At 37.9% G+C, this 23,627-nt stretch overlaps 1 protein-coding gene across 23 annotated transcripts in view; it reads right to left on the minus strand.

The window, feature by feature from the left end:
* Positions 1-23,627, minus strand: part of MCTP1 (multiple C2 and transmembrane domain containing 1) — a 596,832-nt gene that overhangs the window by 67,588 nt on the left and 505,617 nt on the right. For all 23 annotated transcript variants that reach the window (XM_045394825.3, XM_045394824.3, XM_045394823.3 and 20 more), the window contains one exon: positions 7,284-7,337. In XM_045394825.3, coding sequence (XP_045250760.2) covers positions 7,284-7,337 — 54 coding nt within the window. The remainder of the gene's footprint in view (positions 1-7,283; positions 7,338-23,627) is intronic.

A 23,627-nucleotide genomic window follows, 5' to 3' on the forward strand; every position in this document is an offset into this window, starting at 1 on the left:
AATTCACTGTCCTTTCAGGGGCAAAACATTTTAAGGAATGAAATGAATGTTGAGAAGCAGTAAAATTCTTCATCTGAAAAATGAAGTAAACCATAAATTGCTTCTCTATTCACCAATTAATATAGACTTCTAAACCAGAAAGTATACAACTGCATTACAAATGCGCAATAACCCACTCTCATTTTTGAACAAACTTTTCTAAAATCAAAATTAAGAAATTTGGATAAAAGTATTTGCTTTGTTAGATACTGTTTTCAGTTTTCATATTATATGAAAAAATGTGTAGCTGTATTTACATAGACCAGTGGGATGAAGTTAATAAGGACAAAGGAGGAACTCAGATCTAGTGCTCTGAAATACAGTATTGTTTGGAGAAGTATAGGAAATGCAGGTGGCAGTTACCTGTATTAGTTTCCTATTGCTGCTGTAACGTGTTACTGTAAACCTAGGTGCTTAGAAATCACAAATGATAGGTCAGAAGTCTGAAATGAGTCTCACTGGGCTAAAAGTCAAGATGTGGACAGGGCTGCATTTCTTGTTCAAGGCTCTAGGGGAGAATCCTTTTCCTTGCCATTTCTAGCTTCTAGAGACATTTTCTTGGCTTCCCCCTTCCTCCATCTTCAAAGCCAGCAACAGCAGTTCCCACCCCCTACCAGTTAGTTTGTGTTTTACTGATACTGTGCACCCTGTACTTTTTCCCCGTGGTTACCAGCTGTTCATTCTTGGTTATTTTTTGGTCTTTAGGTCCTTCTCATACTTGATGAGCCTGCGGGGTTCAGGTACATGCTTTCTTGGGCTGCAGATCTAACAGCTTGTACTTCTTGCCCTTATAGAACATCCTGTGGTTCTCTGAGCCTGGTTAATGACAGTGAGAACAAGGGAGGTGGATTGAGGACCCTGTACCACCTGTCACACTGTCAATGTGCAGCTGGGAGAGCTCTACCTTTAGGTGGTCCAGCTGTCTCAGAAGCTCTTCCTTCTTGCCATGAAGGTCCTGAGGCTTGATCTTGGCCATGGCTTCACATGCAGCTGCCAGCTGCCATCTGCTCTGATGGCCTCTCCACTTGTGATTCCATTAGGCCCAATCAGACAAACCAGGACAATCTCCCTATTTTAAAGTAGGATGATTAGCACCCTTCATCCTATCTGCTGCCTTAATTCCTCTTTGTCATGTAACATGACATCTCCACAGGTTCCAGGGATTAAGTCATGGGCATTTTTGATGTTATTCTGCCTACTACACACTCCCTTAGTTGAAACTGTAGGAAAGGATTGGATGTGTAGGAAAATAGTGAAGAGAAGCAGAAACCTAGAGATCCTAGAAATAAACAGTCTCTAGCTGGGGTGAAAGGTATATTCCCTTACTGAATTACCCTAAAGACTTAAAGATCATGTCTGAGTTAACTTGCATCTGTACTTTGACAATCCCCCTTCTCCCAGAGAACCTAGTCATAAGGTAGGGTAAGGATGCCAAATTTGGGCTCATAAAAGTTGAGTGTTAGGTCTGGCTCTTCCACTTGTCTATATCTTTTAGCAATTCACTTAAGTTTGGCTGAACCACAGTCTCCTCATTTTAAATTAAGGGGGCGGTTGAACTAGATTATTTCTTGGGTACCCTCCAGTTGTACTGTTGCTATGATTCTAGATGACGTAGATAGTGTTTCTGCGGACTCAAGGTGAGTGGACTATCAGCTCAATGGGTGTTTAAGCACCAATAGGTTCCCAAAGGAGAAATGTATCCTTCCCTGACTTTTATTATTTGCTCTTCTCCCTTGCCTGTCCAACCATCCCTCACCCCAGATCAGAATAGATAATCAAATGGGATATATTATACTGTAACTGTAAAATATACCTCAGTTTATACCCCTGGTATGAAATGTTCCTATAATCTTTGAAAGAATATGATTTGGGAGGCTAGTTTTCCTAATTTGTTTACTGTAGCATAGGTAGGTTCCAGTCTTGCAACAAATACATCCAAGGAACACAAGGATTGTTCTTGCTCTAGAGCATGGGTGGGTCTATGTGGTTTTGATAGGCAGAATTCTAAGATAGCTGCCAAGATTCATACCTTCCAGTAGATATATCATGATAGTCTCCCTCCCCTTGAATGCGGGAGTGGGTTTTGTAATATGATGGTGTATTAGTCTGTTCTCATGCTGCTAATAAAGACATATCCAAGACTGGGTAATTTATAAAGGAAAGAGGTTTAATTGACTCACAATTCCACATGGCTGGGGAGGACTCACAATTATGGCGTAAGGCAAGAAGGAGTAAAGTCACATCTTACATGGTGGCAGGCAAGAGCAAGTGTGTGCAGGGGAACACCCCCTTATAAACTATCAGATCTCATGAGACTTATTCACTATCATGAGAACAGCACAGGAAAGATCCACCCCATGACTCAATTACCTTCCACCAGGTCCCTCCCATGACACATGAGAAATATGGGAGCTACAATTCAAGACATTATTTGTGTAGGGACACAGCCAAATCATATCAGATGAAATATGTGGTCCCGTGACTAGGTTACGTTCTATGGCACAATTGCCTTTAAGAAAAACAGATTATCTTTGATGGGCCTGGCCTAATCAGGTGAGGCCTTAAAAGGAACTTGTGTCTTCCTGAAGAGATTTGAAGTATGGAGAGACTCAACCCAACAGATTCTCCATTGATAGATTTAAAGATGGAGGAAGCCATGGAAAATGGCAACTAGTATCAGATAGCCACCAAGAAAACAAGGACCTCAGTCCTCCAATTATAAAAAACTGAATTCTATCAATACCCTGAATGAGTTTGGATATGAATTCTTCTCCAAAGCCTTCAGGTGAGAACTCAGTCTGACTGATACCTTGAACATGACACCCTGAGCACAGAACCCAACTGAGCTGTGCTGGACTTCTGATCTACTGAACCGAGAGCTAAAAAGTGAGTGTTGTTTTGAGCCTCTACATGGGTGGCAATTTGTTATGCAGCAATAGCAAACAAATAAATGAAAACAATGCTATTCCAGTTAAATGTGGCTTGATAATTTTAAAAGGAAGTGTTTTCCTTGTGCCTCCTTTCTTCTTGCCTTTCTCCAAAGCCTTAATCTTTTTCCCCACTGTGCCGTTATTTCATTGAATATAACTAGAAAATGCCATTTTGTTGGATTAAAATCTTCTCTCATATCACATCACATATCATTCCCCTAACCCCTCATAGTTCATTTGAGATGCCAGAGATGCCCAAATCTTGGGTATGTTATATACATGTTTTAGGGCTGGAGAATCGAACTAGAAAACACAGAGTTCAAGAATTAAAGCAAAGAATCTGTTTATTTTGAACTAACTCAGGTATGTTTTATTTGTTACATTTAGTTCTCTTGAAACACAGTAACCTTGACATAATGGCTGAAGAAAAAGAAGCAATGTAAGCATAAATGGCTGAATATTTTAATATCTTTTATCAATAAACATTACTAGAATGCCATGCATTCGAATCCATGCTTTTTCTGAGGAAAACCTGCATTTTATCTTCTGCTTCCTGATATCGCAGCTGGATCTTATTACAAGGGTAGGATGCACCATGGGAAGCATGCCTAAACTTTTTAAACTACAAAAGGAAAGCTGATCTTCATTAATTAGATTTCTAGATTATACAGACTGACCACTGTATTATTATCTATAACATGGTGAAAAACACTATTATATGGCTTGTTGATAGCTCCACCTAGGTAATTTAGCTAAGCCTTATTTGCTAAGATATTCTATTAACCACAAAGGCAGGATTTGGTGTCAGGTCAAAAAATCAGATCAAACTGTGACTTTGTGGTTGATGGTTCAGAGAATGCTGTACAACAAAGGGAATTGAGAACGCAGTATGATGTCTAACATTTAATTCAGGAAAAATGTCATCTCCAGCACGGCTTAACAGAGTGCTACTACATAATGCAGATAAGTGAAAATATTAACAAGTCAATGATTCATTACTAAGACTCACCATGTAAAACCCGTATTCTCTGCCTTTGTGAAAACCATGGAATTGGATTAAAAGAGAAGCCACCTAATTTTAGATTTAAGCAAATGTGAGCAATGGGTTTGAGAATGAAGGGTAAGTCTGTGGATCACAAACCCTCACCTGAATAATGATTAGCTCTTTTAATAAGAAACAACATTATATATATATTTTAAAGCTATAATCTGGAAGAACTTCAAAATCTGGGAATCCAGGTAAATCATGATTTAGCTTTTACCAACTTTAACCAAAGTCTTCCCTGGTGCTACAGTCAGTATGAAAGAAAAGCTATTACAAAGCTATTATGTTAATTACAATTTTGTCTGCTTCAGCTTCATATACCTGTGTCTTTGTCATGTATATAATTATGCAGGGGGAAAACACCCTCAGCTCAAATGAAATAAAAGATTTCAGTTTATGCCCACACGGACCTTGTCAAGTAGCCAATGACTTGCCCTTTCATTGTGAGTGACTAATATCAATGCTGGCTCTAAAGAAAGACACTTTTCATAATCGCCCAACAATCTGCTAAGTGAAAACATGTGGATAGGCTTAGGGAAAGCCTGCCAGGGGTCTTGGCGGAATGGAAAACAGGTGCTCTCATTCTGTGCCATGTAATACCCCATTTACCCCCAAGTCCAAAGGTTATAGGACTAATAGCTGCCTTGTGGTAATCAGGGAAAGCCAAGACACTGACCCTGGTGAAACATCTGGGACATATTTTACATACTTCCAACATATGCTTCAGGTTCAATTAAAGTGAGGCTTTGGCACATTTATTAATCTTTTTTACTTTTATCCTATAAGAGGACCCACTGACCTGACCCTACTATTATACCATATGAGAAAACAGAAATAATGAGAGCTAGAGGTCAGTACCTGCTCGTATGGCAAAGAACACATTTGTTTTCTCATGAAATTCCATTACCCATGACTCTATACACAAACTTTAAATAAAGGAACCAACGAATTTTTCAAAGTAGGAAATTACCCTTCTTCCACTCAGACGCACTGATAGCCAAGACTTAACATTTACCGCTGTGAGAGCCAGTCGAGATGGAAGATGGAACCTTGCAGGATCCTTTCATATTTCCATTTCTTATAGGAAAAACTATATTTCAAGACGTCCACAAGATTCTTCCCTCTATTATTCAAGCACTTAAAAGTCTATTGTAAATTATTACATTTGAGATTTTATTCAGATATGATTTTTATGCTATCAATTGCATTATGAGTAAAAAAGAAAAACCTCCTTTATCGCTCGGATAAAAGGGTTGGATTTATGAAAATCAGCTCACAATCCTTTCACATGGAAAACACACTGCCTGTCGGCATCCTGTACAGAAGAATACAGTTGAATTCACACTGTAATTTAAGCACTCACTTTCAATCAACTTTGGTAACTAGATCTGAAAATGTGTTAGAAGCAGGGTGTCAATTTCAGACTACCAAACACTAGATTACAATAGATGTTACTCCAGAGATTTGGTGTTGTTTCCCCCGGGCATGTTCCACTTGACATCTATGTTTTGGTGAGCTGGTTAACCAGGTGTGTCTACTTCCCATACTTAACATCTTCTCCATTAAAAATGCCCATAAAAAGGGGAGAGATTAGAAGTACAGGACATCAACAAACTGACTAAAAACATAGGTTGACTTCAAGCAGGGACATTAAGTACTAGACTTCACTAAGGGTTTCCATTTATTAACATTTCTGGGGAAACGCCTGCTGCTGGGATGGATCTTTATGGTGGCTTTAATAATAAAGCAGCAACAAGCAAGAGAAAATGGCCATAAATGGATGGCAGCTCAGTGTTTATCAGCAGAGAAATGATGATTCAGAGCTGGCATGTTGAGTTAAAATACAAGCACTCTACAGCTCTACAACTGACCTTAGCAATAAATCATATCATTTACTGCCAGAAGTGTATGCTCATGTTATTTAACATTAAAAACAAGCACATATGTGTTTTTGCAGGAAGGAGATGTTAGTTTATGTTTGATGATGTTGCTAATGACTAAATGATGTACAGAAGAAAAATTTCACATAAAAACTCTGTCGATTTAAAAATGTTTGAAATAGTGTTAGAAGGGAGAAAGTGTGTGTGTGTGTGTGTGTGTGTGTGTGTGTGTGTGTGTGGTTTCCTTCAAGCATTGAATATTAGGAAAAAAATCATGTGGAGAGTTAACGAATCACTGAATTTTTTGACATTTCTCATGCATGCTTCCAACACACAAATTATTTTATTTTTGGAGACACGGCCTTCAGTGGCACACAAATTCTTACATTGGGATATAACTGTACATCTTTACTGGAATCAAAGGTCAAGGGCATAAATTAAAATATACTGTTTTCCTCCTTTCTTCAAAAAAAAAAATTCACTGCTTTACCACAACATAAATCAGATTCTGGTGAAGGTCAAAAATCTGGTTTTACATGCCAAACAATGTGGAAATAACGAACGATTTTTTGTCCTCTGCCTCTCGATCTCAACCTACGACTTTTTAGATTTTAGGTCTGGAAATGCCCAGAGATGATGATGTAACAGCATCACTATCCTCCTTGCCATAGAAAACAGTAGTTCCAACCCTAGCCACTGCTGCAGTGGTGCAAGATCATTCTAATTCCTACCTCTTGTTGTCCCCTCTCCCTAGGGGACAACCAATCCAAGCAGTCCCAGAAACTGGCTGTTATTTACCGTGGTCACCATCCCCAAATCAACCAGCGATTGAATATAAGCCTCTCTGAATGGGCTTTCCTGATGGAGAAACCACGTGGCCATTCCAAACCTCAGCAAGGGCAATCAGCACTGGGGTTATTTAAATGTCCTCTGGAGCACTCTGCACATTCATGTCCTTTTGCTGAGCAATTGTTCAAAAATTACAGATGACAATATCCATGTTCAACTCATGCAGGCTATGTTTTCACTCCCCTGTTCCCCCAAAGCATGGCTCAATTTGTAATACTCAAGATAGGACAAATTTTTGCCCTTCAACAACAGTCGTCACTGCTGTTATCTTCATGAGAGCTATCAAGTTCCAGACAAGCTGAATTATTTTTTTTTGTTCCTGGCAGAAAAATATTTGACCCAGCTCTGGACAAAAGCGAAAAGGATTTATAGCCTTCTCTCCCTCTTTGCAACATGCAGTGGCATTGTTAGGATGATAAACAGCACTGTCCAATTTTCTGGACTCAAACACTTCAACTCCTTTTTTAACTGTCTGTGAAAACAGTGTCATGTCTACATTTCCCCATCCCCAGGTACCCAAGTGCTGGGAAAGATAATTACCTTGTCATCTTTGTCATCTTCTTCTTCCTCGTCCTCTAGCATGTCCTCCACTACCTGCAGACAGAAACAGAAGTCATTTTCTGTGCTCTTAAAGGAGAGAATTTTGTTCTGTCATTTTGAACCTTTTGGAAATGAAAACTTTATATTAACATTTGAAACGGGCACACTGAAAAGGGATATTCAACCTAGAGATAGTGATTAGGAAAACGCTCTGCCTTTCATTGATTAAAACCAGGGAACCGAATCCCAGTTAGGGGAACTGGATTCATGTGAAATGTTTTGTGACAACCTCAAGAATTTGAAATATGCATAAGGTAAACCAACATTAATTTGGAGGATGCTTTAAATCAGGAAATTTCCCTTCTACCAATTCTGCTGTCTGTATTAATCAGGTACTTGAAATTTAGAACTAGATAACTAGGCATGAAACAGCTCTGCTATTTCTAATTTACTTTTCACCAAATTCTACGATTAAAAAACCATGTCTGTTAATTGATTCATGCTGGTGGTCTATGGCATAAAACTAACAATATATTTTTATGGCTCAAATTTTAATTCTTATGTATAAATGTCAAGTCTTGCCTCTTACTTTTTGATTTTGTGGATTACCCAAAACTCTCATTTTAATTCTCTGTGAATTTACACAAGATTATGAGAATGCATATTATAAAATGAAAATTAAAATATATAATTACATGTGTATAGTTGTGTGTATAACCCACGTAGTTGGATATGCATATATGTATTTTTAAATAGCTATTTAGCCTACCTCAGCAGAACGGAATAGTCATTCTGGATTTCCCAAATAACTTCCCTTTGCCTTGATCAACATATAACCATTCAGAATGAGACTTCACTCCATTTCAGGCTTTTTAAAATGGTTTTCCGCACTTCACAAACATACACATATGCATGCCACAGAAACCTACAGTTTAGAAAACCTTGGGAGAAGTGTCGTTATTCAAGTAAGACCCAACTTACTGTGTTTATGATATTTGATATGGTTTTTAAATTCCTTTTTTTTCCCTGATCCTGTATCTCTGAATAGACTCAACAGAAGCATGGTTAACAAATACTTTAAAACTTTTCTCCCAAAGCTCATAGCTTTAGAGGACAGAGACACCTAGCCCTCCTTTCCTGTGTGTGTGTGTGTGTGTGTGTTTTAATACCAACAGGAATATTCTATGGGTGAACACTTGAATAACCAAGACTGTATTATGAAAAGAGTTCCATAAACTGAGATAACATATCAGAACTCTTATTCCTAATAAGTTTTCTCAAATATTCTAAAAGCATTAACTGATTTAAAAGCATAACATAAACACAAACCTCCAGGTCTCATGAACAAATATATAATGAAAGCATCTGACAACCTGTGAGACTGTTCCTAATTTAATGTCGTGCTTTCAATCTTCTGTTAATTGGTAGAATTTTGAGGTCTTTCATTTGGACATTCAGCATTTCAAAAGAATCACAGTAGTGCAATATGCAGTTTTGCATATCTGATGAGAGCTTACACTTACTTCGGAGACATATAAAGCAATGAAGCATCAACAAGAAAGATGGACTCTTGACAGTCTCTCTAACTATATCCAGCTACTCCATAGCATTCATCATAAACCCCTTTGTCCAAGGCACATAGTGCTAGGTAATGTGGGAATACACAGATAACCCACAAAACTTCCTCTTTACTCCTACCAGCCCTCAAATGGCTTATAATCCAGTAAAACTTAAACAGGGTTGATCAGATAAGCTTTCATGTTAACCTTTCATTTCCTTAAAGTATTTGCATCACAAATACACACACAATAGTGACAGTATATAGTTGAAGTGATATATGCCAGGCTATTCAAATTGGGCTATTTGTGAGGGGTTTAAGATGGAAAAGAAGCTACATTGGTACATTGTGTTGCTTCAGAAGAATTCACCTAACCCTTGTAAGATTTTCTGAAATGATGATTATTTCATACCTCTGATAAAATTATCTTTTAGATTTAAATGAAGCAATTTTTATTTTATTTTTTTGCTGAAATTACCCATGCAGATTCATATCAAATACATCAAGGAAAATGAGATGAACACTATACTTTTACTGCTGCTGTGAATAAACTCATTATTATAGCTACTTATAATTAAGAATGTATAACATGCCTCTTCTCTGCAGTACTTACTATCACATTTCAGGTGCTATGGAAGGCAGAATGGTGGTGGGCTGTGCCTAGCAGATTGTCAGGTACATAATAGGTGTTCACAAAATATTTGTTGATTGAGTGAATAGTGAATGTATCATCTATTCTTCATATCATTTAACACACTTTGGGTAAAGTGCCTATCATGTATCTCACAGAACTGACTTAGTTCACCTGGAAGGACTTATACCTAATCAATGATGCAGATTTATAAAAGCAAATGTTCAAAATGCTTTCAAACATTTGCCTGAGAATAGAACCCATGAATATTTAACCATTAAGGTTGGAGAATCTCCACTATCTTCAAATTAATTTTCAAAAATTCAAGATAAGATTAAGCCATAAACAAGCCAGTAGCTTAATTTACACATTTTACAAATCAGCTGTAGATCTTCTGTTCAAGTATGACTCAAAGAGGTCTACAGAATCAGGCTCTTCATTTGCAAAACCCAAACTGTTCTTACCCTGCACAAGTGGGTAATTGGCTACGCACAATTGCTCCACAAATGTGCAGCCAGAACCACCCAATACAACCATTTGCTTTTACATTTGGCAGAGAAGTGTTGTGTTAGTGAGAGGCCTTTTTGCTGTGTTTTAGCGCTCTAGTGAGGGCCCTTCCCCTCCTCCAGTGCGTTTTTAAAGTTACATCATAAACATCTACAAGTGAGGATTTATAATACAGATGGTTTCCTATTGATGCCTTTAAGCTGCTTCAGAACATATCCCACCGTTACATTTTGCTCAGGTGAAGCTGAAGGTGCCTTAGAAAATGGAGATGATAATAGCACCTATCTCACAGTGTTAAGGATCCAATGAGATAATGCATAAAAGTGCTTAATACAGTTCCTGTATCAAAGGAAGTACTCAAAAATGTTAGCTATTAATAAAAATAAAATAGCATCAAGTTAATATTTTAAACATTAATTTTCGGAAATTAAATATTTTTTCCTGGACAAAATATTCTGTGCTCTTAATGACACACAAAATTCTGATTCATGTTTTCACTGACTGTAAGAAACACATAGAGGGGTACAGGTAGAAGTGTGGATAAAGATTCCAAATTAAAATGATGATGCTTTCACAACTAATTTTCAGGCTTTAATGGTCCAGTGAAACGGATGACTTTGAGGACAAGAGTGTCTCAGAAGCTGAGCTGTGCTTTAAGACAAGAGCTCTAGCCAAATGCAATGAACATCGAAACTGCAAACTGAGCTTTTAAAAACAAACTGTATATATCACTGAAGTGCATTTAATGACTGCACAAAATTGCAACCCTTCCCAGAGAAATCAAATAACACCTGCTATTTAGGATGAGAGTGCTAGAGTTTAACACTTAACTAAGGAAAACAAAGGAGTCCTGGTATCAAATTCTAGCTCTTTCCTCTTCAAATAAAACCAAATAAGCACTACATCGTTTTGTTTTCAAGTATACAAAGTCCAGTTGCCCAAACACTTGTCAGCAATAATTTAACTAACAACATATACTATACGCAGGATTTCCTTGAAGGGGAAAAAATGAAGAGTGACGAAAAATCATGTAGTAGAAAAGATACATTTACAAAGTTCAGTTTTTTCTCTTTTTTCTTAAGGGGAATCTCAGATCGGCTCTAGAATTCTCTTTCCAAATTATGCTTTCTGATACCTTGCTTGAAAGCAAGTAGTATTAATCAAACAAAGGAAGGGCACTAGGGAAATCAGAAAGATGTAATGCAAGCAGTTAAAAGTGACATGACCTTCTGTAATGTCGCTCGTCACAGACTTATATGCCACACACTCGAAGAAGGTCTTGAAAGAAACTGATTCTTGGTACTATTCCTTGAATGTAATACTAATAAAGATGACATTTAAAAAAACACACAGACAACCCCAAATGCAGCATGCCAGATACATTGCAGCCAGAGAATAAATAGATAACATTATTTTAAAAGCATATTTCTTTCTTCATATTCAATATTTGCTGAACATTTGTCTTTAACATAAAATGTAATATGTGGCTATACATTTAAAAAATACATTTCCAAAGTTAAACAAAATGGTATCTATAGACCATATATTTTGTGGTTTTAGAGGAGCTCTTGTACTATTACAAGACTTTTAATTGTAATCCAACACAACAAAACACTTCATGATTTGCAAGGAAAATATTATTTGACTGGAAATGTTAATAGTGATGTTGATAACCTGAATAAAAACGTGACATGTTTGGTATTATTGTACTAGAACAAAAATGTATAAGGGAGGTGACCAGAAGGATGCAGTAACAAAAAGACCAATGAGGAAAGGATGAGGGAAAGTGGGTTTAGGTAAACTTCATTATTAAAATCATTATGGGACAGTGACTACTAATTACTGCTTTTTAACACCAATTTAAGGTGAATGTTTAAAACTAATATGACAAGAGGGGGTTAAAAGGCCCATGAATTATTTTTTAAACACTTCATATTATAATTTTTCCATGAGTAAATTATTCCACTTATTTAAATCCCTTCGAACAAAAAGGAACCAAAAAAAATCTTGGTTATGTTAACCTTGGAAGGACTGAGTACTCTGCAACCAAACCTTTCAAAAGCCAGTGCTGATACAAACCAGTTTCTTTTGTGTGTTTGCTTCTTTTCCTTGGAATTAAATGGATGTTTTACTATGTTCAAAATGAATAGTTGCACAACTCAAATTGCTTTACTCAAATATGGTCTATAAAAATGCAACACATTTACACATTTAAAGAAGAAATCGCTGCTGTCCAGATGTGCAACCATGTTAAAATATTAAAGAAAACTGACACAAAAGAAAGAAGTTTCATATTTAGTTTCATATTCATAGACGATCCAAACTTGTACAGATGCTTATATTTGGATACATTACAAACTAAATGCCTATTTCTACCCTAGAGATATGGAAGAATTTGGGGAGAGTAGTATTCTTCAGCATGGTCTGGAGTTCATTTATATCATTGTGTGTGTGCATAAACCATGCAGAACATGCATTTGTGTGCCAATGGATTTATTACACATGTAAGTATGATATGAAATGGTGGAATGTCTATTGATGGAGAAGATGCATATAATCACTCAAATGATTTCAAATCACTTGAAAGTACCAAAGGTCAGGTTGAAGACTTTTATGGTAAGATCTTTATAGGTGTGCTAGTGCAGACATTTTTACAACAGGACAACTTCTCACAAGATTTTTGAGAAGAAACAAACTTTTGCAAAATGGTATAATTAAACTGTATACATAATTCACTCCATGTTTATAAGAATAATATGACTCAATCAAGTCTGGGATATACTGTTTCATCCAGTACATCTCAAAAGCAACTGCATATATGACGGCTGCTTAGTTTGATTCACGCTATTAAGGATTTGACCTTGGAGGATTTCAGCTACAGTAGTCATCAAGATAACTGAACCACTAGATGTAATAATAATTAGTGTGATAGGCTTGCCTGGGAGGCTGAATATATTGCAATACAAAAGAAGGCAGACTAAAAAAAAAAAAAAAAAAAAGAAAAAAAGAAAAGCATTAGTACTTACTGCTAAAAGACTTCCTGATTTTTACAGAGACACTCAAACAATTATTCTTCTTGCAAAATGCATTTCCTTGGCTCATTCTGGGAAGTGCTATGTTGTAATTTAGTCTGATTCTTAATAAGGAATGTGGCTTTAATGTGGCTATCAGATGACTTTTGATGCATGCCACTGATTATGTACAGCATGCCTTCTGCATCATCAACAGCAGTATTTGTTGTATAATCTGGTTTGCTATAAGGTGCAAAGACAGTAAATTTACTTTACTGACCAAAAGTATGTTACCTTTTATTTTTAAGTGTCAGCTTAATATGCAGAAAAACTCTTCCATTAAGAAAGGTGAAACAATAACATAAATTCTACAATCAGTATAAGCCTCTTAAATTTCTTTTCATATTTCCTTTTCAGTATTCTTAAGTGTTCATTCTATTCTTACACAAAGCACTGAACAGAATTCTAGAGTTTATTTGAACTCTGTCTCCATCTAAAGGCTTTACAATGTATTGGATTTTTTTTGCTTGCAAGAAAATTCTAATCTTGGTGTCTTTAGGATATTGCATATTAATTCAATTGAGTAGGAAAAAATAGGTCAACTATTAACCTGGAATGTGCTTTTTAAATAATAATACTTTAATGAAACTATATTATTTGTCAAGGGAAAAAAGTATATACCAAAGGCCAAAAAATTGAATTGTTTCATGTGCTTTGCAAGTAAAATTAAAAGCTAACTCTACTCACCATGAATCTACTTTATAAAATTTAATGTTTACAAAATATTTTCATACATTAATAAACAGAGTAAAAATAAAGAAAATTATGTACTTACGCCTCTATATTTAGAGCCAAATTTCCATTCCAGAACCTCAACTTTGTAACAAAAAGGCACAATTTTAAATGTTTCAAACGTTGAAAACAATCTTAGAATTTTTAAGTGTCTAATAAAAGGTCCACATTTAAAAAATTTTCTGTAAAGCAAGAAAAGGGAGCTGCTGTGACATTTTAAAGAGTAGCATGTCCTGCAATCTTCTAAATATCCTTTGTTCCAACCCCATCAATAATTTTGGGAGCTGCAATAGGCAAGTTAGTTTTCAGGTAAATGCACAGTTTAGCACAAATATGCAAAATACTATGGAAATATTGGAATATATTTCCATATACGATTCCATATATGGAATAGCATGGAAAATACTACACTTTGGGAACATTAGGGATCTTTAAAGAATATACTTAGAAAACAACAAAGAATTTATCTTGGAGATTATTATCAGGAAACTTTTGGACCATACTGATCTGTTAGGTTTGATTCACTTAAAAAAAATTTATAGCAACTCCCTATTTTAAGCAATGTGTTGTGGGTCGTAAAGAGGGTGAGTGGAATGGGTGTACATTTGCAGAGAATATTCTGACACTAATTTGATTTTTCTTTTTCTCTTTTCCATCTAGAATATTTTGAGGCCTGAGGACATTATGTCAGAAAATTTAAAAATGGAGCATGTTTTGTATGTCAAAAAAATCATAGTCAGAAAACTTCAGTTCTTTTCTTATATCCCTTTCTATAAATAATATTTTTTATCTTTTTTATATAAAGAATAATCACCTCACAAAAGAAAGTCCTAGTGGGTTTAGACCTACATTGGACTGAAAAGAATGTCTGTGGTGAATGGTGAATTGTAGCATAAAAGCCTGAATGAAAAGAATGTTCATGAAACTTCACACAAAACCTCCAAACCGTTATATCATGAGCTCCCCACAATATAACACAGAGCTCTACATCCCAGGAAAAGCCTGCCTGGTCTACTTATCATTCCTGCTTTATGTAGTGTACTGTGTGATTGCTAAATTAGTATATAATGCATTTATAATATTTATAGTACCAACATTTAGTTAAATAACCTTTATGTAAGATTTATGTTGTTTTTTTTTATTTCTCATTTAATGGCAAATTATGAAGAGCATGTTTCATAAAGATAATTTTCCATTTAAATTCATCAGTCCATTAAATATTAAAATTATGTTTCTGATGCAATCGAGAACAAATTTGTCCAGCTTCAGTGATTATTTGCACTCATAAAAATTAGGCTTGATTAATAAAATTTAAATGCTTGATTAAGTTGACATTTTCATGTTCCATTCTGATTTATTAAAATTAGTCTCCATCTCCAGGCCTGGTATGCTGGTGTAGGTTTACCTTTCCCCTCCTCTTACCCGACAGCCTGAGTGAGGCTGTTAGAAAGGAGGATTTTGCTTTTGGACTCAATGATAATTTCAGTGAAATGCCCTGTTCTTCGCTCATGGTACGGCCTGCCTTTGTCTTCATGCACTGTGCACAGTGGAGATTTGTATTACAATAATCAAGAAAAATGTGTCTTTCAAATATCTATGGATATGACCTGTAAAATGGCATACGTTTATGGTATTTCTGTAAAATTCAGTTACTAAGGTGATTTACATTGTTGAAGACTGCTTTGCTCAAGTTTCTTCATATGCTTTTATTGATAAAAATATAGTTTTTATTTTTTGTGGGACTTCTGTATACATTGCAAGGGGACTATGGATACAGGAAATCTTACTGTGGCAATGCTATTATCTGTCTACAGGCTTAAAACCAAGAAAAATGACTCATGGCCATGAAAAACCATTCTCTTCAACAGGACTTACAAGGGAACTCTTCAAGAGAAATAGTGACATATAATGTCTAAGCTCCCACTTGCTTGCTGTTTTACACATGGCAAGGTTCCCAGGTGTCATCTATTGAGCACTTACTCTATGCTTAACATGTGTTGTCTCTTAAATTCTTAGAAGACTCTAACAAGGTACCTATTGTTCCCATTTTATTGGTGAGGAAATTGAGGCATAGCAGAATGAATAAACTTGTATAGCTAACAAGTGGAAGGTTTGGAATTAAATCCCAGATCTTCCGAATTTCAAAGTTTGGGCTTTTAACCTCAAGCCACTGGAAAGATATAGCGGTAACACTTATCTTAAAGGTGTTTTTGCTGTTGCCTATGGGAGTATAACCCATTTGAAAACTTTATTTAGGTAAACTGACTGTCTCCTGTTTAAGCAATGCTATCAGAACATTCAGTTAGTTTCTAAAGAACTGATAGTGTATACTAGTTTTCTTTTTTTGTATAATGAAGTAAATTCAGTAAGTAATACATGACAAAAAAATGTCCTTGAAGGTGTATTTTAGTTTGGTCACTGAAACATACTGTTTCAGTTCTATGTACATAAGGGTAGAAAGGCCTGAAAGTTGTATGCTCTTGACAAAGGTGTCTCATACAATGCTTTAAAAAATGAACACAAAACTCTCAGCGTTATTGGACTTCCTAATAGTTCTGATTTATAAACACTTTCCACAAGCAGATAAAGACATATAATTTGGTTTCCACTTTTAGTTTGTTAATTGGGGTCTTAGAATTTCTTGTCACCTTTCTAAACCAAGGACAATAGTTCTCCACAAATATATGAAACTCTCTGCCAGCACCACCCTTCCCCCACCACCACCACACAGAGAACAATGATCAAGACTAGAAATGCAAACTAGTTCTAAGGTCATGAGTCAGGCAGAAGGTACTTCTGTTGGCCCCTTTTCCTCTCTCCCTCCCCAGGTTTAGAATAGTTTGGCTCTCTGCCAAGAGGAGAGTGCAAAGTCATTTAGAAAGAACAATCAGGAAATAATCACTGGAAATCGGTAGGATAACACATCCACCCTCAAACCAGAATTGGGGGTATCCTTATTTTCCTCCCCAGTCTTACATCTCAATTACAGAAATGACAAAGTCCTGAGGGCAGATATTTGGAAGAACAGAAATGCTAAGACCCTTTGGCAGATATATGGGTGGACACTTTGGAGAACCATCAAGATGGTGAACTCTTTGGATCCATGGGAGGATTTGAGGGGTTTAGGAAGCTGGTTTTTCAGTGACTCTCTGGGGCTCCAGGGTTCAACTGTGGCTCAAATAAGTGAAAATCAACCATTTATGGGAGCAAGAATTTCAGATATCCTTCAGAGTTGCCAAAAACAATTCATTTGGTAGAAAAGGAGTTGGGGAAGAAATCCTCTATAAGAACTAAGAGTACCTCTTTGCCTCATTATATTCTTATATGCATCTCTGGAGAACTGAACAAGGTGAGGAGAATTCAGGAAAATGGTGGAGGCTAAAATATGACAGTAAATGGGAACAACCTCTAGGGCAACTACCACTAACTTTATATTGGAAGTCTCTCTTCTGAGTCCTACTAGAGCTAAAGCAAGAAGTGTGCATTCCAGTGAAGAGAATCTTTAGTAAATTGACTTTTAAAAATAGAAGTGTTTCCTTTACATCTTTCTGTATTTGAACTGACAGGTCACGTACTGGTAATACTCATCTTCCATCATTCTACCATTTTATCTTTTCAATTTTCGGTTTGACTACAGTTTGAGAATTGAGTAAAAAGGATAGCCAATAAACTCAAGAAGTATTAAAACCAAACATGGAGTTACTAAGTGAAAACAACAGACTGAGGCGTGAAGAACAAACAGGTAGCCACAGGTAGCTATTTAACGCCCTGTTTCATTATATATGCATCACTCACATACACATATGCAGGAGTATCTACATGTCTTTTGACTGAACATTCTGCATGCTGTATACAGACCTCTATCACTGCACCTATTATATTCATATATTCTATTCAGTTGTTTCTCTCACTAGACCACAAACTGTCCTGGGCAAGCCATGTATCTTCATCATCTTTGAACCACAGTACTATTAGTGCCTATAAATGTTCAATAATATTTGTTGAATGAAAGTAATTATGCATAAAAATTAGATAATATTTGATTTCGAAGGAAAGATCAGACTAAAATATTTTCTAACTTTTTTTAGTAACTCAGAGCAAAATGGTCCGAGCCATTTTGCTGTGTTGAGATTAGACACACAAATGGAAGATTCAATTAGAACAATCTGAGGAGGACCCACAGTGAGCCAGTTATGACAATATGAGAGTGTTGTGATTTTTATTGTTATGATTACTTTCTAATTTGGTCATGAAGTCTGTCTCTTGAGAGTGACCATGAGCCAAGAGAGCCATTTTCTAGAGTGCTCTGATGAGAGGAAAGTAAGACTCAGGTGTGTCAGTCAGACGAGACACATTGAGGAGGTGAACCCAAAGTGCATAAAACAAGAAATTTAGTACTTACTGGTCCCAGAGAGGTTAGGGATGCCAATGGGAGACCGAGGGAAGGCTGGAGGCGGCAGGGAGCTCAGCCAGTGGGTGGGACACGCAAGAGAAAAAGAGGAGCCGTCAGACTATGCCTTTATTAAGGTCCATGGGTGTTATCCCGTGGCTGGTTTAAAGAGAGCACGAGGGGAAATGCTGACTTGGCTCCAGTGCTAACCATTAGGTTTCATCATGGTCAGCAGCTGTGGGGTGTGTTGGGTCAATGGGATGAGAAGCAAGTGGGCTACAGCATAAACAACCACACAGAGGAGGTAAGTTTAACTAGCCAAAGGGGACGGGTACTGCTAGGTTTCAAATAACTCATGTCAGGCCTTAAAATGGGTGCCTAGGCAGCAACTATATGAAACAAACTTATGACAGACGTGGGAACTCAGAGGTATGGGCTGATTTAACCTCTTAGCGTATGAGTTGGTAGGGTCAGACTGGTAGTAGGGGGTGAGTGTCAGGGATGGCTCTCCAAAAGAAAGAATAATGATAATTAGTGGCTACCCAGGCACAGCTGTATAAAATGTTAAAGGCTTAATGGGTTGCAAATTAATATTAACTACCAAAAACCTTCAAAATGCATATACTCTCACCCAGAAATTCTTCAAGGACTTTCCAAAGCATATTACCAGAAAGGTACCCAAAGATTTCTTTAGGATTTTCTTCACAGTACTGAGAAGGCAAAATATTTGAAGTGGGCCAGGCACGGTGGGTCACGCCTGTGATCCCAGCACTTTGGGAGGCTGAAGTAGGCGGATCACTTGAGGTCAGGAGTTCCACACCAGCCTGACCAACATGGCGAAATCCTGTCTCTACTACAAAAAAAAAAAAATACAAAAATTAGCCGGGCGTGGTGGCAGGTGCCTGTAATCCCAGCTACTAGGAAGGCTGAGGCAGGAGAATCGCTTGAACCCAGCAGGTGGGGCTTGCAGTGAGTCGAGATCACACCACTGCACTCCCACCTGGGTGACAGAGTGAGACTCTGACTCAAAAAAAAAAAAAAAATTGAAGGAAATATATCTAAAAACTGTCTAATTAAGAAGACTGGTGCAGTGGCTCGCACCCGTAGTCCCAGCTAGGCAGGAGGCTGAGGTGAGAAAACTGATTGAGTCTAGGAGTTCGAGGCTGCAGTGAGCTATGATGGCACCACTGCACTCCAGCCTGGGCAGCAGAGGGAGACCCTGTCTCTAAAATACACACACACACTCATATAGTGAAAATTGTATAGAAATTAAAACTTATAGTAGACTGTTTTCCAGGAATATGAGGGATATTTCCAGATATGGTGCAGAATATAAAAAGCAGGTGAGCTAAAATGGGTTACATGTGACTCAATTTTTATAAAAAACAAAACATGTGTGATAAGAAATATACATTTACATTTGTAAGTATATTTTTAAGAAAACAGTAGAAGGCATAGAAAGAGTGTATAGAATATTTGGGAAACTACAAGTATACTCTGCTCCAGATACTCCTGCAACTGCTGGGGCTATCCCATCCTGGCCCTCCTCCTTTCCAGACCCACTACCTTGGAAGGTCTTCTTTTCCCAGGGTGAAAGGCCCCTCTTCCAACCCCTGTCTCGGGTGGGTCATAGCCTTCATGGCTGGACAGCCACCTCCTCATCAACACCAACCGTGTTGCCTACAAGCCTGCTGTGCCAGTGGAGGAGCCCCGAAGACCATCCCAGGATGATGCACCCCATAAAAGTACAGTCTTGCAGGGGCTACAGCCACCCACAGTGCACCTGTGTCTTTGCCAGCCCTCTGCGGCTGCAGAGCCACCATGCATCACACTCAGACCTCAAACTCTTCACGTGCGGCACCTCGGGCAAGGATTTCAAGCTCTTCCACCATGCTGCACATCTGTCCTCAGTGCTCACGTGACTTCCAGGCCTCTGCTAAGTTCCAGACCCTGCCTACACTGCCCTTCTCCAGCCACCACATCTGTCCCATGCTGCACCATTCCCACCCATGCTCTGTGAGTACGGGCTTTGCAGACGTTACTGCCTTATTCTGGGCCTGAGTTTCCTCATATGTCCAAAGGGAGAAGCATCACTCTTTTTTTCTCTTTTCTAGTTGTGTCATGAAGACAAAAGGATTGCCTTCCCTGAGCCTGTGGACTGAGTGAATAGGAGGTAAAGCAGGGAACACAGGCCTGCGAGTCAGCTGGAACTACCTTCCCATCCAGCTGTGCTGTGCTAGCCTTTGCAAGTGGCTTGGTTTCCTGCTCTCCCAAGTGGCAAGCAATTGTCCAGAAGAAAGTGACAACAAAAGAGGATGGCCATGGTCTTGTTCATTTCTGTTTTCTCACCCTTGGGCCACTACTCCCACCTTTTGCTCAATAAACATTGCATACTCCAAAACAAACAAAAGCAAAACAACACCACCACCACCACACACATAAACAATCTTGTTGGAATACTGAGGGGGATGAAGCTGAAACTATGGTTTAGGTGGGGCCTGCTCCTGACGGGTCTTCTATACTTGAAGATGTTGGGGAATACCTTTATTTCAGAACTGTCACCTCCCTACAGGTCTGGAGGTAAGAATAAAAGGTACAATTGAGATAGAGTTGCCAGATAAATATAGAACATCCACTTAAACTGCAATTTCAGATAAATCAAGAATGTTATAAAAACATATACGTGTAAGTATGTCCTGTTGTTATCTGAAATTTCCATTGAACTTGGCATCTGTGTTTTTATTTGCTAAATCTGACAACCCTAAATTGGGTACAAATTCATAGGGCTTCAGGGCTGGAATTTGAGGGAAATTTGCAAAGTAGAAGGCCTGGTCATCTACTGAGAGGGAGGGGACAGTGGTGGGGGGACTTGGGATGAGTGAGGAAAATGTGGAGATCTTGTTGGTGCAAATCCAAAGCCTGATGACGATGGTTATTAACATGTTGGGTTGCACTATGTACAGCAAGTGATTATCTAACAAGGCTAAACAGTTGGTGAACAGCTTTGAGAGGGGTCACAGGGGATAAGCTTTCTACCAACATCTGATTGGCTGTTGATTCTACTGATTTATCCTAGTGATCGTGTTGGAAAACTAAAGGTCTGGTTCTTTTCATGGTCCTCCTCAGATTTTTTTCAAGCTGATGACCTTCTGAAAAAAATTGAGAAAATTGCTGTTGAAATAAGCACGAAGAAGAAAAGAGTGATCATCCATTTTTAGATGTGTTTACAGGCTGTATGACTCAGTGTTGCTTCTGCTAAGAGCACTGAATATGTGGTCTTTTTTGGTACTGAGAGGCAAACACAGGAAACTTGTGGTCTATGCTGCTTTCAGTGAATGATAAAACTCTTACTGAAGTAGAGAGAGTCTAACTGTACATTCAGAGTGCTTTGCATATGACGTCCTCTCCTCTGTCAGCTTGGCTTTGGCCAGCCTCTTTAGATCCTGTCAGGAATACTTGACTTATTCAGTATTCCATATATTCCACCACAGACTTCTTTGGAATGGAGAACACTGGCTGACAAAATAATAAATGTGCTTGATTTATAGGAGCTCAAGTCAATCAGATGTTTCTGTGGTGGACCATTCCAAACTGTTCAATCAACAGCACTTATGGCAAAGAGTGCTGCTCTTAGGAGCTTTATTTGTAGAGATAAGTGCTCTGGGTCTCATTGGAACAGACCTAATGGGAGACAATATTCAGTACTATTCTGAAAGGGAAATGAAGAAACAAATGCTTTGTCACGAGAAGGAGCTAACTAAACATTTCAGTATTTCCTAAAGTATTTTAGCAAGGCAGACTCTGTCTCAATTTGTGTCACAGTCATATCATGAGTCAGAGAATGATTTCATTGATCTGCCCCACTCTTCAGTCTTTTAATGCCACCATTGATTAGATAACTGAGATTGTTGTGTGGGAGGAATATCATGACAGTAAAAATGAATGTTCTTTTAAAGTGTAATTAAAAAACACAGCTTGAAGAATTTTTTGTGTCAAAGATATTCAAAAATTGCTTTGACACAAAAAAATTTATTCACAAATATGAAGAAGTCAGCTTTGATGGACTCCTCCCATGGTCACCTTGGTGAATGGAAGGTAGCCCTCCTGGTCATGAATGCTTTGGAAATTAATGGTGGCATGTGGGATAGAATAGATGACTAGCACTAATTCATGTGAGGTTACTGGGTACCTTATAGGAAGGAATCTGGAGACAACAGGGATTCTATGCAAGGCCCTGGACACTAAGAAAGCAGTCCTTTGGGAAAGGAATGCCCATGCGTGTACCATAGATACAGCCTGGGACTTTACAATAGGGCACAACTGGGTTCACATCACACTTGCTCTGGGGAGTTGCTTACTTATCATCCTTGATACTGAATTTTCTGATTTGTAAAATGGGGATAAAACTATTTAGAATTATTTACTTGATATAATTATTGTAAAGGAAAAAAGGAGGTGATGTCTCTAAAAGGCTTAGCAGGATGCCTGATACATAGAAATTGCTTGATAAGTATCCTTTCTGTTTCCCTCAATGAGAGATATGGAAGACATGAGATGAGGGGTGTGGGAAAATTACTACTTTCTATTAATATGTCGGCTTAAAGGTGTAGTTAGTGCTACTGGCTTATTCAGTAATTCGTGGGAGAAACTTGCTGTAACAGTGCCCAGGGAGAGGTGGGATATATCCCCAGCAGGAAATGTGATTGACTGGTGGTTCGGAGTATAAACTTCAGGCAGACTGCTCTGTGTTCTAATACTGGTTCTGACACTTTCTGTGTGTTTTTGGATAAGTTATTTAATCTTTCTGGCCCTGTTTCCCTGTATGTGCAGTAGAAATGATACTTACAGGGTGTGCAATAAACCCCTGGTTTGCTTGGCTAACCTATTTCCTTTATTCTCCGTGACTTGATTTTCTTTTCTCAAGGAAGAGCTCTTGCAGCCATGCTTGTCTACATGAGCATGTTCCTTTGCTTACAACTGATGAAGGGACCTGGGTGGGGGGAGGCAGGTCACTTGACTTAGGAGGATCCAACCCATTGGCTGGGCTAACACAATCAGCTTCTCTCTCTTGGAGGAGGACTAAATGACATGGTGAATATAAAGTACTTCACACAGAGCCCAGGGTGTAATGATGTTTCAGCAGTTCTTAAATCAAAGTAAAAGCCATTTCCTGGCATCTACTCTTCCACTTTCAAAATGTCTGTCTACAGTCACTGTAATTTGGATAGTTGGTACAAGCCTAATAGGCAATGCTGGTGAGAACTTTTCCCAGGTTTTGAAGTGACAGCTCAAACCAAGAGAAGGATGACATTCCTATCTTTATATCCCTTTCATGCCAGGGACATTTCTTAATGAAGCATGTCTTAAACGGTTTTCTCTGGAAAAGCCTAACAATTTTCATGCTAGAAATTTTAATGTCATAGTCCCAGTCTAGGTATATTTAGACCTAAGATTG

This window comes from Macaca fascicularis, chromosome 6 (genome assembly GCF_037993035.2).
Source record: "Macaca fascicularis isolate 582-1 chromosome 6, T2T-MFA8v1.1".
Taxonomy (NCBI): domain Eukaryota; kingdom Metazoa; phylum Chordata; class Mammalia; order Primates; family Cercopithecidae; genus Macaca; species Macaca fascicularis.